The following is a 15,354-nucleotide window of genomic DNA, read 5'->3' on the forward strand; positions in this document are numbered from 1 at the left end:
AAGGGGGGGGGGGGAGCTGAAATTGAGGGCTTTACTTTGCCACCCAAAGCTGGGAGCAGGACTGGAATCTCTTAGCCATGCTCCCTTCTCAGCCTCCCAGCCAGCTGAAGCAGCAGGGGAGGGAAGCTTGCACCCGGGCTTAGCTCTGCCCCCAGAGCCAGGAGCCAGAGCCACACCCCCTCCTCAGCCTGGAGCTGGCTGAGGCGGGGAGGAGGAAGGAAAGCCTGCAGCAGAAGGCTTGGTTCCACCTCCCAAAGCTGGGAGCGGGGCTGGAGTCTCCTAGCCATGCCGCTTTCTCAGTCTCCAGCCTGCTGAGGGAAGGAAGGAAACCCCCACTGAGGCATGGCTCTGCCCCCCAGAGCTGGAAGCCATGAGCCACAGTCACTCAGCCTCCAGGCTGAATGGGGGGAGCCCACAGTGGGGCTTGTCTCTGGCCCCCCAGAGCTGGGAGCAGGGCTGCAGTCCCCAAATCATGCCCCCTTCTCTGCCTCTGGGTAGGAGGGGGGGCTTGGCTCCACCCCTCCAGAACCAGGAGCCACACCCCACTCGTCAGCCTCTTGGCTGGCTGAAGGTGGGTGCAGGGGGCAGAAGCATGCACCAGGGCTTGGCTCTGCCCCTCAGAGCTGGGGTCACACCCGTTCTCAGCCTCCAGGCCAGATGAGGGGAGGGAGATGGAAAAGGCCACAGCAGGGCCTTGGTTCTACCTCCGGGAGGGGATCTGGGACAGAATTCCATAATACATTTTACCTTGTTGCATCTGGAGTACATACATTTTAGGATGAATGAGACTGTCTATGACACTCTCATAATGGTGTATCAAATGTCTGCCAAATAATTTGTTAAAAGCTAGGGTAACAAGTCACTGATGATCATTGGAATAAGACTACAAGTATAATCAGAAAAATGGCAAAATCCTCCAACAGTCTTACACATAGAAGTTTTAATACATTTAAGGACTGTTGATTTTCTTAAAATTTAACTTTTGCTTTCAATATTTAATGTGGCTAAACTACAAGGTCTGATAATAGTTACCCTTGTAAGCAGCAAGATTATTTCTTCTAATATATTTGTAACAAAGGACTGAACTGTATTGGTAGAAACTTAGGAACTTGAAAGATGCTGAACACTTCCTACTTCCATTTAGGACCTATATGTAATCTAGGGCTTTTTAAACTGCAAGCTGGCAGCAAATAATTATATAAAAGGTGCCTATCCATGTAGGGGTTTTCTTGAGAAAACAGAGATGAGATTTAATTACCTGGAGGTAACTTTTTTTTTTTTTTTTTTTTTTTTTTTTTTTTTTTTTTTTAAATGATTTAGGACAGTTTTAGGAATTATTTTAGAAGCTAGCTGACAGAATTATTATTTCTACCCTGCTTAAGATTCATGTGATCTATTTTTAACTTTTTCAATTCAGTATTAGGATTTGGTCCTGTAGATCCTTCACTTTCTCCTAATTGCAGGTTAGCTACAGTGAAATTCTAATGGGGTAGCTGATTGCTTCTATATTTGAGGCCACACTAATGTTTGAGGGCCCTGTTGAGCTGATCTTTTCAGCAGCATGACTGAACACTACATAAACACAGTTTGAATGGTTAAGAGACTATGGCTGAGATTCAGTGGGAAAACTAGTCCATAGATCTTTTTTACCAAATTAAAAGCTGAAAGTAATATGCCTAAAAACTCAGATATAGGACATATAACCACTGAAGAAAACACTATTAATAAAATGGCTACCCTGCCCTGAGTCACAAGTTTTTCAGTAGTACTGAGGTGACTTAAATGCCTATGAAAAGTAATTCAAATCTTTTTTTTTTTTGCATGAGAAAAGATTTTCTGAGTCCAAAACATCTTAAGCCTCATAAATAAACTGAAAGATAAAGAGAGGTAACAGAAGCTACCAAATTGCAAACTAAGAGATTGGATTTGAGTTTTACTTTTATCTTGAACAGTGACTGGCAAATGCACAGAAAACTAAACATAACTGCTTTTGAGGGCCCAAACTAGAAATACCCTGATATTATTGGTGTGTTGCCTTTATAAAGAAGATAGGGAGTGATTGTAAAAATCGTATAAGAGATTTATTTTTTATCTTTTCCACTGTTACCCTACATTAAAATAAGGAACTGATTAGTAGTAATGACAAACAGAGGGCAAAATGAAATGGAGACCAAGACCAAGGTGAAAAATATCTTAGTGTAATAGGGAGATAAAATTATTTCTTACTACAAAAGCTGTAATATATCTAGCATACTTTTATATGCAAATATGAATTTACTTCTAGGAAAAAAAAATACATTTTGCATTATTTATTGAATGCCCTGCCAGCATAGAAATTAGTTCAGACTGTAGCAGAACAGATAGGTAATATGGTACAGTTCTGATAAACCAAATATACTATGTTCATTAGTATTCACAATGGGCCAGTTTTTTAGACTTGGAAGTAATTTAGTAGCAACCTACTCTACCCATTGCTTTCAATGGGATTCCAGGCAACCTGCTTAACACTGTTTCGCTTAGTGCTATTTCACTATAATGCTCATTTTAAATAGATACCTGATTTCACTTAGCGCTCAGCGAGTTTCGTTATGTTTGCGGTTGCCATCTTAGGGCATTAAAAACGATTGAAGCCGCCATCTTTGATCGTCAAATACTTTCAGTTTTGCTTAACGCTCGTTTTGCTTAACGCTTGGCTTTTCAGGAACCAGTTAAGACCGCTAAGCGGGGGTTGCCTGTACTCTGTTCTAAAGCATATTTCAGCACACATTAAGAGATACAAATTTGGCCCTGGATTCTGAACACGCAATTATGTTTCACAATGGTAGTTATATTACCTCAGTAATTTTAAATGAATAAAAATAGAAGAAGAATATTCATGTTTTTAAAAATTTTTGAGATGTATACAGATAATATTCTCCTTCTGGAATGTGCTTGTTTGAAGAAGAAATTTTACATTAATGTAAAGCCAATGAAATCAACTCATAAGCACTGTTTTGCAAAAATCAACACAGACATGGGACGCTTACTTTCATTTACTATTCTTTTTAGACACCACCTAATATGTCACCACATTTATGCTAATTTAACAGAAAATAGCCACAGCAGAGTGATGAGAACTATATAAATAGCTGAATAAAACAGGTACACTTTCTATTGCATTATATAAGGTAAACTTCTATAATAAAAGCCTTAGGACTGATTACTAGCTGTACAACTCTGAAACAAAAAGGAAAGATTCTAACATGACTATACAGTTGCCAAAGAATTATGTGTTTCATAAATGAAGATCAGATGTCTGTTCTTGCTCTCAGTGATGTAAATGTCAAAACTTTCGAAGCATATACTGTACATACTGTTATTTTTGTGGCATTGCCATTGGAAAATATTCATTTGGGGAGATGCAATCCCCTTCAGAGTTAAGTTGAGGACCCACCAACAGGTTAGGTTGTTTTTAAAGCCTTCGCCAATCTATTACTGGGTGATTTCTCTTTTTCTTTTAGGTTTTCAGTCAGCTGGTTGTATTTTGGCACTTTATACCCTCATGTTAGCCTCAACACTTGCAGTCACCATTCCTGGAGTCAAGCTGCTTCTCCTTGCTGATCTCCCCAAATCCAAATTTGTTAGCTTCTTGTGTTGTACCTTGATGACCTACCTAGTTACATGTGCATTTGCCTGAACAATTCATGTTAAGGGGACTATATTTACTATTTTTATGAGAGTGGTCTAATTCTGTTAATTACTAAATTAACAGTTGAATGTGTTCCTATTTTGTATATGTGTCCAAAGACGTATGTTTTTATTTATGGAAAAATCCTAATGACTTCATGGGAGTTTTTTGCCTTAAGTTAAAAGTGAGTAAAGCCTTTTCAGGTTTGACCTCAAAATCGTAAGTGCATTTGGCAAATCCAATAAATACAGTACCATTTTTCAAAGGGTACAATGTAGAAAACTGTAAGCCCATAAAGAAGTAAAACTTTCCTGACAGTAACTATACTGTACATTGCAAGTGAACCGGAAAATAGTTTCTTGGCAAATTTATATCCTACAGTGTTCTAAAGAGGAAGCTAACAAGAACTTGCTCAATACCAAAAGCCTTGCCAATCACAGATACACTCAGTTTTGTTCCCGAGAGTTAATGATTCTAGGAAGCCAGGATCTGTGCAAGAGAAGAATGCAAGAAAAAAAACAAAACACGCCTCACATTTTTCCCTCTGCTGATACTACCAAAATATAAAAACAACAGAATAAATACCTGTCAAGACAAATCAGATAAAAAACCCTCATTGCTATCCAGGATAAATAATTTGGAAACACGTGAAGTCACACAGTGAAAATGACATATACATGCAGCCCAAAAATTAGTCTTCTTTGGAATCTTGTAAGTAAATCTCCCTTTATGTAAAGCATAAAAGAGAACTTTGGCTGAGAGGTCTTGTACATTCAGAATTCAATATCTACAGTTGGCAGTGTAGCCTTAACAGCTGCACAGTGATGTTCTGTAAAGTTGATTTTTCTAACAAAATTAATTTAGCTCTCACTGATTCTTTTCAGCCTGTAGGTCCCATTTCCTTAAGTTTCTTTAAGCACCAGTATGATGTGTGTATATAGATAAATATGAATGTCATTCTAAAGGGAGGTTCAAACTTCAAGTGTAAAGAGTCAAAAGAGACTTTGTAACAACTGTAATATGAAAAACCCCATGCAAGCCATAAAAACAATTAATACCATACAGCTTGATGAAAAGGTGGTACACAAGAGACCCATTCTGATGCCAAAGGTTTCCACAGCGAAAAATACAATTTGTGCAAGGACGTGAAGGAAAAACAATTTTTCCTGTTAAAGTTTCCACAGGAGAACAATAATCAGGGGATCAGGGATATCTATACTCCATTATAAAGCCATTCATCTGAGCCCTCTCCCCCACAGCTGTAAAGTCCCATGATTCTGCATGTTTTATTCCTCTCCTACCTACAGTACTTCACAACTTCGCTCTTCTGTCAGCTGATATACATTGTATTTGCAGTTCAGTCTCAACAGGTAGGTAAAGCAGAAGTGAACTGATTAAGATTTGGTGCATGTGATGCCCTCACACCTCCTTTGATCGCTTAAGATTTCCTAGAACTCTACTCATAAAGTTTATGTTCCATGCTATACTGCAATGATGGCAGTATGACATGGAATCCATACACTATTGGCCAATCATCCAATCATCACACTATTGCCTAATCCTACTTTTTGTGGGACCCCGATCATGAACAGCAGCTGGGGGGTATGACGGCGCTGGCGGCAGCAGAAGTGTGGCAGTGGCAGCGGGGCAGCAGTAAGCTGTTGCAGACGCTGCTGGCACTGTCGTGGTGGGGGGCAGCGAGGGGATGGCGAGTGCTGACCAGGGTCGACTACCACCCACAGACGTCACCAGCAGTGTTGGCGGCCACCAGCGGCAATCACTGACCGCCCACAGACACCACCGGTGGTGTCGGTGGGAAGGGGGGTGGTAGCGAGCAGAGGCTGCCTACAGGCGCCACTGACAGTGTTGTCAACGTTTTTTTGTAGGGGCTGCATGCCATGCTCAGGGGGTGCAAGTGCACCCTCATGCACCCCCTACATGTCGCCAATGACACCAACAGTGATGCAGAATCCATCCTATGGCTGAGATGTTATGACTTCTGAGAAGAAAAAAAATCAAGGTTCAGCTGAACCAATTGTCATAAAACTAAACGTTTACTCAGCATTTGATTTTTTTTAAAATAATTACACAGTCTGACTTCAAAAAGAAAACGTGCACATAAGTCAGACGGGGTTAAGATGCATCAAGACTGGCATTCCTTAGCACAACCCCAGCTGACTTCCTGCCCTTTGGGCAGGCGGCTGGACTCGATGATCTTCCGAGGTCCCTTCCAGCCCTAATGTCTATGAAATCTATGAAACTGTAGATGTCCTAATAATGAACAAGTATTATCCTCTTCAGTCTCCCTGTCTCCCCTTTCATTTACTAACTCCAGTAGTATGTCTGATATTAGGAACAAAAGACTTCTTATTGTGTTGCTATGGACCTAGACAGAAATTACACAGAACAAGAAAATGTTCTAATGAGCCTCTGGAACCCAATCACATTAGCTATGACTATCCTCTTTTCATTAAGCAGTATTACTAATCCCATGAGTTTAAATTCAGAAAATGCCAGAAAAATAATGCAACTAGCTAAATTAAATCATGAGATTTAAAAAAATAATAAGTTTTGAGTTTTTTATTTGTCTTCTTGGTTTGGAAGCATTAGGGGTCAGGCACAGTTTCAGCTTTCCTCTACAGTCAGAGGGGCTGAAACTTCTTTTTAAAAATGAAAACTGTAATTCTCACTTAATAACATTACTAACAGAAGTCAGGGCTGTAAGGAAAATGCCACGTTATGAGTATCGCAAAAACTATGAAAGTTGGCAACACTATCTTACAGGACCTATCACTGAATCCTCAGGAAAAACTTAACTGGTACAGAAAGTCTGAAGATTGGCCATGGAGTATATGTATGACAAAAATTACTTTATTCCCCAGTTATAAAACTTCATAACTAAATGATGTCACCTGAGGTATTTCTTATAGCAACGATCTCCATCAAAAACAGACCAAAAGCAATGTTAAACATTCAGTCTTCAGTTCACACACCTCCCACCCCAATATTTGCCTGTTTTTATTTTTGAAATAGTTCCATTGAGACACATGCTGCTTGGAAAAAATACTAATTTGCTAACAACTTTTGCTGTTTAAGGATATAATATAACATATTCTCAGTTTAGATCAGTGTCTCCCAAACTTCTGATATCTGGGGGACACTTTTTTCTGAATTAAAATTAGTGGTGCACTTCACTCTTACACCTGAAAAAGGGTGGTAGGTGAGTGTATGCATGCATGTGTGCACATTTTTTTAAACATACAACATATTCCATTCCCCTGCCAGAGGAAATCATACCAGTACTGAGATGTACTGTTTAAGAAATGACACCAAATACATCTTCCTTTTAAGCAAAAGATTAGTCTCTGTACCAATGGTTCTCATCCTTTTCAGCCTCAATGCCCTCTTCACAACTTTTTTGAATTCCACAGCGCCCCAGCTGAAATTTAGAGATAGATCTAAATTCAGAAAAGATATAGAGCAGGGACTTGAAGCTACAGAAGTTGAGAATCACTGATCTAGCTGCTGCCATTTAAGGATGGCGGGGAACAGAATTTCACCCTGTTGTGCCCTGCTCTTTGTACTGTTTGCCCGCTCCTGACCCCTGCCAAGGGCAGTCCCACCTTCCATCCCAAAGGTAAAGGTCCCACCTTCCATTGCAAAGGATAGCTCTTGGTTCTCTAAATGAGTGTGAATTGAGTGTCCTAAAATGAAAAGGTTGTTGTATAGGACAATGGGCAAGGTACTTCATAGAGCTGGAAGGTGGTATAGCATAGGTCTGCCGTTTTGGAAGCAGACCTATGTGACCTTCAGATCAATTCTAAAAAACCACTGGTATGTTACAGTTGATCTGCTTTGGGAAGAGAGGAGAGGAGGAAGGGGGTACCAACTAATGTGTTTTAAACACGTGGCATTGACATAAACTTGGAAAGGACAGTATGTTCCAGCCCCAGGCAAGTTGTTGTCACCTTTGTTCATATTTATTTCACCATTCCTAAATTTCACTTCAATATTTGCCTTAACTAATCCTGTGATCTGCTGAACATGACTATCCAGGATAGGACTTTAGGAGCTGTAGATCAGAGAACTTATTTCCACCTAAAGGCAGCTGTTTAAAATTAACACTTGCTTCTTATCAGATATGGCTAAAATATTTTATTTGACATCAGTCATTATTTTAAGTACTGTAAATTCTCTGCCCTTCCTGATTCTGTCCTTTGAGTATTTTCCTAAGGCCAGTAACAACAACCTATCAGGAGAAACTGCTAGTGAAAAAAAATACACTTCAAAACCAGAGGGAGTAAACATCTATTGCTTTCTGGTGATGCCAGATTTGAAAAATATTGTATGAGAGCCTCAAAATTTTCATGTTCAATTAAAACATAACTGTATATCACCAAAATAAGACTATCCAAATATATGTGGTTTTTCATTGTTAATATATATTGCTGTAAATAGCAAATCCACAATTATCTCTTAAAACCTGACTATCTCAGTTGATTCCACTTAGGAAGCATGATTATGTGTATATCATTCTCTGCACAACTCCACATGCAAAAGGAGCAACACAAAGACAATTTAAGGGCATCTGAATAAGGGTGTAAAGTAGGGCTCAGGAGGTACAGGCTAAATTTATAGGTCTGTAACACACTTGCAGTGTGAATTTGAGCAAGACACTTGACCTTCCTCTGCCAAAGTTTCCCATCTGTTAAATAATACCTCCTTGCTCATAGTCTTTGCCTTTCTTGCCTGTTCAGATTATTTATTTTGAGGACTGCCTCTTAGTATGAGTATGTACTGTGCCTAGCACAAATGGAGTTCTGATTTTGACTGAGCTCTCTATGCACTTAACTAATACCAGTGAATAAGATATCGCCAGGCACATCTACAAGCGAAATTAATTTGAGGCAATAAACTCTGACAGTTTGCGCCAGAGTTTATTGCTCCCGGGTACAATGCTTACACACGTGCCCAGGACCTCAGCATGCTGAGTTGGGGTCAGAGCACCTTTGGGGTGCTTGCCACATGGCAGGGGCTGCAGTAGGCTGGGGCAAAGCCAGCAGAGAAGGCAGCCAAGTTAAACCCCCGAATATCATTCTGAGGGGGAAAGTGTGTGGCAGAGCCCCAATGAGGGGGTGGCGTGCAGCCCCAGTGAAGGTGGGGAAAACCAGAGGGCTAAGAGCCCAGTATGTTTTTATTTATATATCTATAGATATAGATGAGAGAGTTGCCCCAGAAGGGGCCAAAGCAAGCTTAGACCCAGTCGGGGAATTGGCTGGCCACTACCCTGGTGAGGGTCTCAGGAGAGGCCCAAGGTCTGCCACCCAAGGTACGAACTAGCAAAGCCTATGGCCTAAGGGGCCCACTCCAAGAGAGAGCAAGGTAGCATAAGTTGTCAATGTGTGAAAGAGACCCTGTGAAAGGGGGTGGAGTGTGAGAGGCCCTCGTGAGAGGAGGGCGGCATGAGTGTGTGTGTCTGAAGCCTAACAAGGCTTAAGCTTGGTTTGCCTGTAGGCTGGGAGCACTGTGTCATCTGGATGCCATCTGCGAGGCTGAGCTGCGGTGTAGGGGAGGATCGGAGCCTCCTGGCATCAGGGCAAGAATGGGCAGCCTCCCATCTTAATTAACTAAGAACAAGACGTGGCAGATGAGTCAGGTGGGTGGTGTGCCCAAAGGCAAGTGGGGAAAACTAACACTGTGGCTAGTCAGAGAACCCCACTTTGCCACACAGCCCTGGCTGGCTGGGGGCCCTGGAGGTCAGCCTGCCAGCTCAGGGCAGCTCTGAACCAGCTGAATGTGCTGTGGAGGGCAAGAGGGTGCTACAGTGTGGAGCTAGGTGGCAAGGCACTGGTTTTGTTGTTAGGGGCATGCAGATCATGCCTCTGCTCCAGGCCCCAGCCCTGTGCTGTCACCACACAACAATCCTGCGGTCACTACACAGACCAGCCAGGACCTGCATGGGCAGGACACACAGCCAGGTGGATAGGATAGGGCCATGGGTGAGCAGGGAGCTGCATCTGGGGCCAGGTCTGGGATCTTAGGGTGGTGACAGCATGGGGCAAGGGCCCAGAGGACAGCCACAGTCCACTTCCTATATGCCCCTGCCCACAGAACCCATGCCTGTTGCAGGACCAGCTCTGCCCTGGACCCCAGCCCATGCTATCACTGTCCTAAGATCCCGTTCTAAGACGGGCCTCACCTACCCATGCTGCTCCTGAACACTGCTTCCTGTCTGCCCACTCACAACCCCATCCCTTCACCTGGCCATGCACCCTGCCCATGTGGGTCCTGACTCCAGTGGCGGGTGCAGGGCAGACCAGCCAGAGTGCTCGGGCAGCAGGGCTGGGTCTGATGGTGGAAATAAATCCAGCTGCTGTGCCGCCTCAGCCCTGCTGTGTGCCTGGGAGTGATAGAAACAGCTGCATTTGCCACAGCCCAGGGCCTGGGCTGGGCAGGACTGAAGGACCTGCTGCAGGCCAGACAAAATCCTTCAGCAGACTGGATCTGGCCTGTGGCCCATACTCTGCCCACCCCTGGTTTCTCCTAAATTCTCCCAAAATATAAATACTTGTGTCATTTTAGTGACTCGGGATATTATGCTAAATTTGATTTATCACTTCTATTTTTGTGTGGCACATATGGCAAGTCAAACTGCAATTTTAATGAATTTTTTAATTCTGTACTACTGTTTTCCCTTTTAAAGATCCGTTCTCTCCTCTACCAGGTATTGAAGTATTAACGCTGTGATGGAAAGGGCAGGTGACATGAGCAATTATTTTAATAACCTACCGGAGACTACTCTAATAATTACTGGACTATACTACTTTTTTTTTTTTTTATAAAGAAAACAAAGTCATTCACAACTTAAGGAAACTAGAACCACAGACTGAGTTACAAAAGAACTACATAACAGGAGTTCCTCATCCTGGGTTTCCTTCCGAAAGCTTACAGAAGGAAAGCAAAGACTTTAAAAATGGAATTTGAGTCTTTGCAACCATTTTTATATTCTTGGATCCACTGAGCCTCTGTCTTCATAACCAGCTAAGCAAATCTTTGTTATAACTTAAGCCCCTCTGCTCCCCTGCCAAAATGCAATATATATTATTAATCTTGAAGGGCAGGATCCTGACTTCCACTCCATGACACTGCTGAACATCACAAAGGCACATCAAGCCAGGAAAAAATTGCTGATGTAGAGAGTAAAGTGACTAATGTAAACTGACTACATTCAATACTCAACATAAGAAGATTTTGATTCATATCTTGACACTCCTGGCATGGTTAGCATACTAAGTATCTGCTCTTCACATTGTGTAGTTTCCTCACCTCACTCATGCTAATACTCAGCACTTTTTTCCAACTGGGAGGGAAAAATACTTTGTGAAAGCTGGAAAAATAGCTACTGGAATAACAACTGAGTTAGCAGCATTCATCACTGGGACGGCCTATATTTGATCAGCTTTTCTCTCACTAGTATGTCTCACACAAAATGCTGTGGGGATTACTGCAGAGGGCTTCTGAGAGTATGAGGATAATATGATAATATGACAAGTCATGCTATAACAGAGAGAGCTAGAAAAACAGCCAAATAGAATACAGTTTATTGCAAGGATTCATGGGAACTCTATTTGCCTGCACTTTCTTTAAAAAGCTGACCATATCCTAGCTTTGACAATGGGGTTTTGATAAACAGACTGAACACATGAATGAAGCCTGGGTCTAACAGAAAAACAGTGAGCATATTTTTCGTGGTCTCTGGAGCTTAGCAGCATGGCTCAGGAACAGCCCTTCTGGTCAAATAAGGAGCAGCACGGATGGCAGAGAGGTTTGCACCAGTGATAGCATGAAGAAAATGTTATTTATCCCCCATACGAATATGGTACTATGGCAGGGGGTAATTGTGTAGAAATCAAGAGGCTGATTAAAGAGCTTAAAGCATTTCATTTCAGAAAGGAATGTAATTCAGAAAGTGCATTAAAACTGTAATTTTTAAACATCTGCCTGACAGATAACTTGAGTTTTCAAGGTCTCAAGTTTAGGGACAGCCACAAAGATCCTAAGATCTGGGGCTCTGGGTCAGATTTACTGTCTGAACTGTCCCAGGCCAGAGGGCCCCACAGCTTCTGGAGTGGAAACATGGCTCTCAAGGCATCTAAGGCTTATCGTTCTATGGAGTACCCCAACACTGAGAGCATCACAAGGAGTCCCCAGGAACAGGGGGCAGTCAGTTGCCACTTTATAATTTTTCCATAAAAATCAAGGTGAAATCTTTTGTTTTGCCTTAACATTTTTGGTTTTCAGAATGACAAGCTTTTTAAAAATGGAAAAAAAAAATCTTAGTTTCAACCAGCCTTACTGCCAATTTTCACAGAAGCGGTTGCCAACTAACTTCAAATTCACAGAAGTGTTGCCAGGCACCACATCCTTTTCTGGAGGACAGCTTTGGTGTCTATCTATACACATGCTCTGCAATGGTGGGGGAGGGGGAACATTTTAATTAGAGCAGCTCCTGGACAGCTGCTCTAATTAAAATGCTGCAGTGTCACATGTATTCAGTGTCCTACATTTCAAAATGGCTGTGGAGGCACTTTAAAGCTTGTGGGATGAGTTTTAATCAAAGCACCCTGCCACTATTAATTGAATCTGCTTGGATGCATTCTAATCAGAATGCATCGGAGCACGTGTATAGGCACCCAAGACTATTTAGCTTTTGGTCTAGCATATTACAGCTTTCTACAAATCCCAACCAGAGAATGTCCTTTTTGTCTGAAGTGAAAGGAGTATTATTGCATAAAAATGGCATCTTCTATCTGGAAAAATTACATTTCTCTGGTAAAGGATAGAAATGAAGTCAAGGCTTTCTTCAATGAATATATGTATTTTAAAAGATGGTGTCTTAACGTTGGAGAAATTGTGATACCAGAATTTAGAAAAAACTTCCATCTGCAAAATCCTACCTGTATAATATATGGTAACTAAGAGTAACTCCTACCATTATGTTAGAGAAGTAACAGAAATGGGATGAAAATAAATAGAAAAGGATACTATACAAGGCTAGATACGTAGGACAAATCCAGATTAACCAGCTAGGTACCTAAGTGGGGCTTAGTTAAAACGTAGATGCTTACTTTCCTAAAAGCTACCCAGAATCCCTTCATTCTAGCAACCACAAAATTTATTAGGAACCTAAATACAAATTATTACTTACATTCTGAATTGCAAAGATCTCTGTGCTCCTGAACTTCAGCTTATGTGCATACAAGGAGTGCACCAGACTGAGCAGCTGGACAATAACTGCCATGTACATTACACTGTGATCGACAAAGGAGATACAGTATTACCTAAATTCTGCCTAAGCCGCTGCAGAGACAGTTCATTAAGACCATGCCTTGCACTGAGTCCCACACAGTATACAGCAAGTAGCCATTCTCACTTTAAAAGCCAGGTCAAAAGAGGAGACGGTACTGTCAGCACCCACCTAGAGTAGAGAACTCAAGCAGGAAGTGGAAGAACTGCGGTATAAGCTCTCCTTGGCCTAAAGGGATTCAAATCCACATCTCACAGCTCCCAGAGGCACATCCCCATATACAGGGGCATGCGTTTGCAGCAGGAAAAAAAAGTAGCATCATAAATTTGTTCCACTACTTTTTGTCGCTGAGCACATCCCTGAGCATGGGCTTTGGTGCGAGGCACCTTTTCAGGGAAAATGACATTTCCCCACTCCTCCCGGCTCCCAGCATGCTGAAGAAGCCCCATCCTGCTCCCCACCAGGGCCTCCAGCCATACATTGTTGCCCCAGGCCCCAAACCGCCTGGCTGAGCAGCAGCCACAACCCCAGCCCCAGCCCTGCCCAACTCCTTCCCTCCCTCCCTATGGGGGCCTCAATCCTCCCCCGCCCCAACATACCTGCAGGAGCTGTTCTCCAGACTTGCCTGGCAGCCACATGCATGTACATGGTGCGCTGTGCTTGCCCACCCTCCTCCACTCCCCCAGCCCCCTGCAGCCTGGAACTCTGCCAGCCTGCAGAGAGCTCTTTGCAAGACAGCAAAATCTGTGTATTGCTCTGTTAAAAATGAAAAATATGGGGTTTTGTTAGACAAAAGGGAAAATCCACGTTTTTTTCTGTTTTTCCATGGGAAACGGAAAACCTGGATCCCTGCTCATGAGGGTCCTTCCATCCCTACCTTCCTATGAGCAATAGCATAATCTGCCCATAAAAACTTCCCTAACCTCAGGAACTTACCTTGAACCTCTGTACTTAGCCATGATTAGTTCTATGAGTTTTTGCAAACATGGCTATATTAGCCTCCAATTTTGAAGTCTGGTTTTTTTTAATGAAGTTATGAAGGCTTTACATATTGAAGGAAAGGATCTTTTTGCATCAGCAGCAAGCAAACAAATGAGAATAAGCTACATCTTCCTACTCTGCTGACACAGGAGTGCCACTCTGAACACGGACAAAGTATAAAAACTACTAAGGAACAAATCATTCGTTCTCATTATAAATCAGATCTTTCGCCCGATTTCCAAGAACCACAAAAACTCATCACAAAATACATTTTTTTCAAAGCTAATAATGCAATGTTAGTACAGTTAACTAGCATTAAAACAAATGCACATGAGATGAAGCCCACTGTATCTAAATTTTTCTGAAGCCTGCCAGATTATTGTACTCACCACTTATGGGAGCAATGTAAAATGGAAAGGCAGATGCAACCAAGTTACCTTTAGACTATCTGCAATCCACTTATGGAATAATTCTCAATCCCCTACTCAAAATGAATAATATAATAAATTTAAAAATTAAATTATTAATGTACTAGATTACAGAATAAGATCAACAGCCCCCCATAGACGATTCCAGGGTCTGCAGGGTCCTCTATAACTAGGGATCTCCATAAATCGCAAAGGAACTGCCCTTCGCCACGGCTCCTTAATTTTTTCCATTTTGCCACTTGCCCTTCCAACCCCTGATTGGCAGAGGGGCCCTTTCCAGCTTGATGGTTTGCCACTGATTGCTAAGGAAGTGAAAAACTGCAGTTTTAAATATGACGCAAGCTGCAGGGCCACTGGGGCCCCTCTGCCAATCAGTGGCAGGGAGGCAAAAACCGTGGCATATTTAAAACTGTGGTTTTCACTTCTCTGGCAATCAGTGGTGGCATTGGTGATGCATATGGGGTTCATGTGAGTGTACATGCACCCCCTGAGCTTGGTGGTGCACCCCTTGCAAAAAGCGGCACCAATGCTGCCGGCAGCACCTGTGTGTGGTCGTTGCTCACCCCCCCCCTTGTGGCCAACACCACCAGTGGCATCTGTGGGCAGTCCCTGATTGTCGCTGGCCACCACTGTCTGCAGGTGGTCACCAACCGCTGGTCAGCGCTCACCGCCCTTCCCCCCCACACCACTGACACTGCCGTGGCTGCCTGCAGGACCTCCGTGCTTGCTGCCGACACACCCCTACTGCCACCACCTGAAGGCAGTTGCCATACCCCCCCAGCCTCCAGGAACACGTGGTGTTCATGAGTAGCTGGGGAGCAGCGCCCACTGCCTCTGCCCACATAACATACAATTGATGGTTATGCATTCAGATTCCTCTGTCAGTGGTTGATTTTGTGGAAACAAATATCCTGGAACAACTGGTTGCAGAGATAGTTTAGGTTTTGGATAGCCACTAACACTCTTGCCTA

At 42.7% G+C, this 15,354-nt stretch overlaps 1 protein-coding gene across 3 annotated transcripts in view; it reads right to left on the bottom strand.

The window, feature by feature from the left end:
* ACYP2 (acylphosphatase 2) overlaps positions 1-15,354 on the bottom strand; it is a 143,597-nt gene that overhangs the window by 75,183 nt on the left and 53,060 nt on the right. The window contains exon 4 of one of the 3 annotated variants that reach the window (XM_019508119.1): positions 5,457-5,666. The exons of the other annotated variants lie outside the window; for them this stretch is intronic. Coding sequence (XP_019363664.1) covers positions 5,591-5,666 — 76 coding nt within the window. The 3' untranslated portion in view covers positions 5,457-5,590. Of the gene's footprint in view, positions 1-5,456; positions 5,667-15,354 lie in introns of those variants that run through there. 3 annotated transcript variants of the gene reach the window in all.

This window comes from Gavialis gangeticus, unplaced genomic scaffold (assembly GCF_001723915.1).
Source record: "Gavialis gangeticus isolate Ggan-Ray unplaced genomic scaffold, GavGan_comp1, whole genome shotgun sequence".
NCBI lineage: Eukaryota > Metazoa > Chordata > Crocodylia > Gavialidae > Gavialis > Gavialis gangeticus.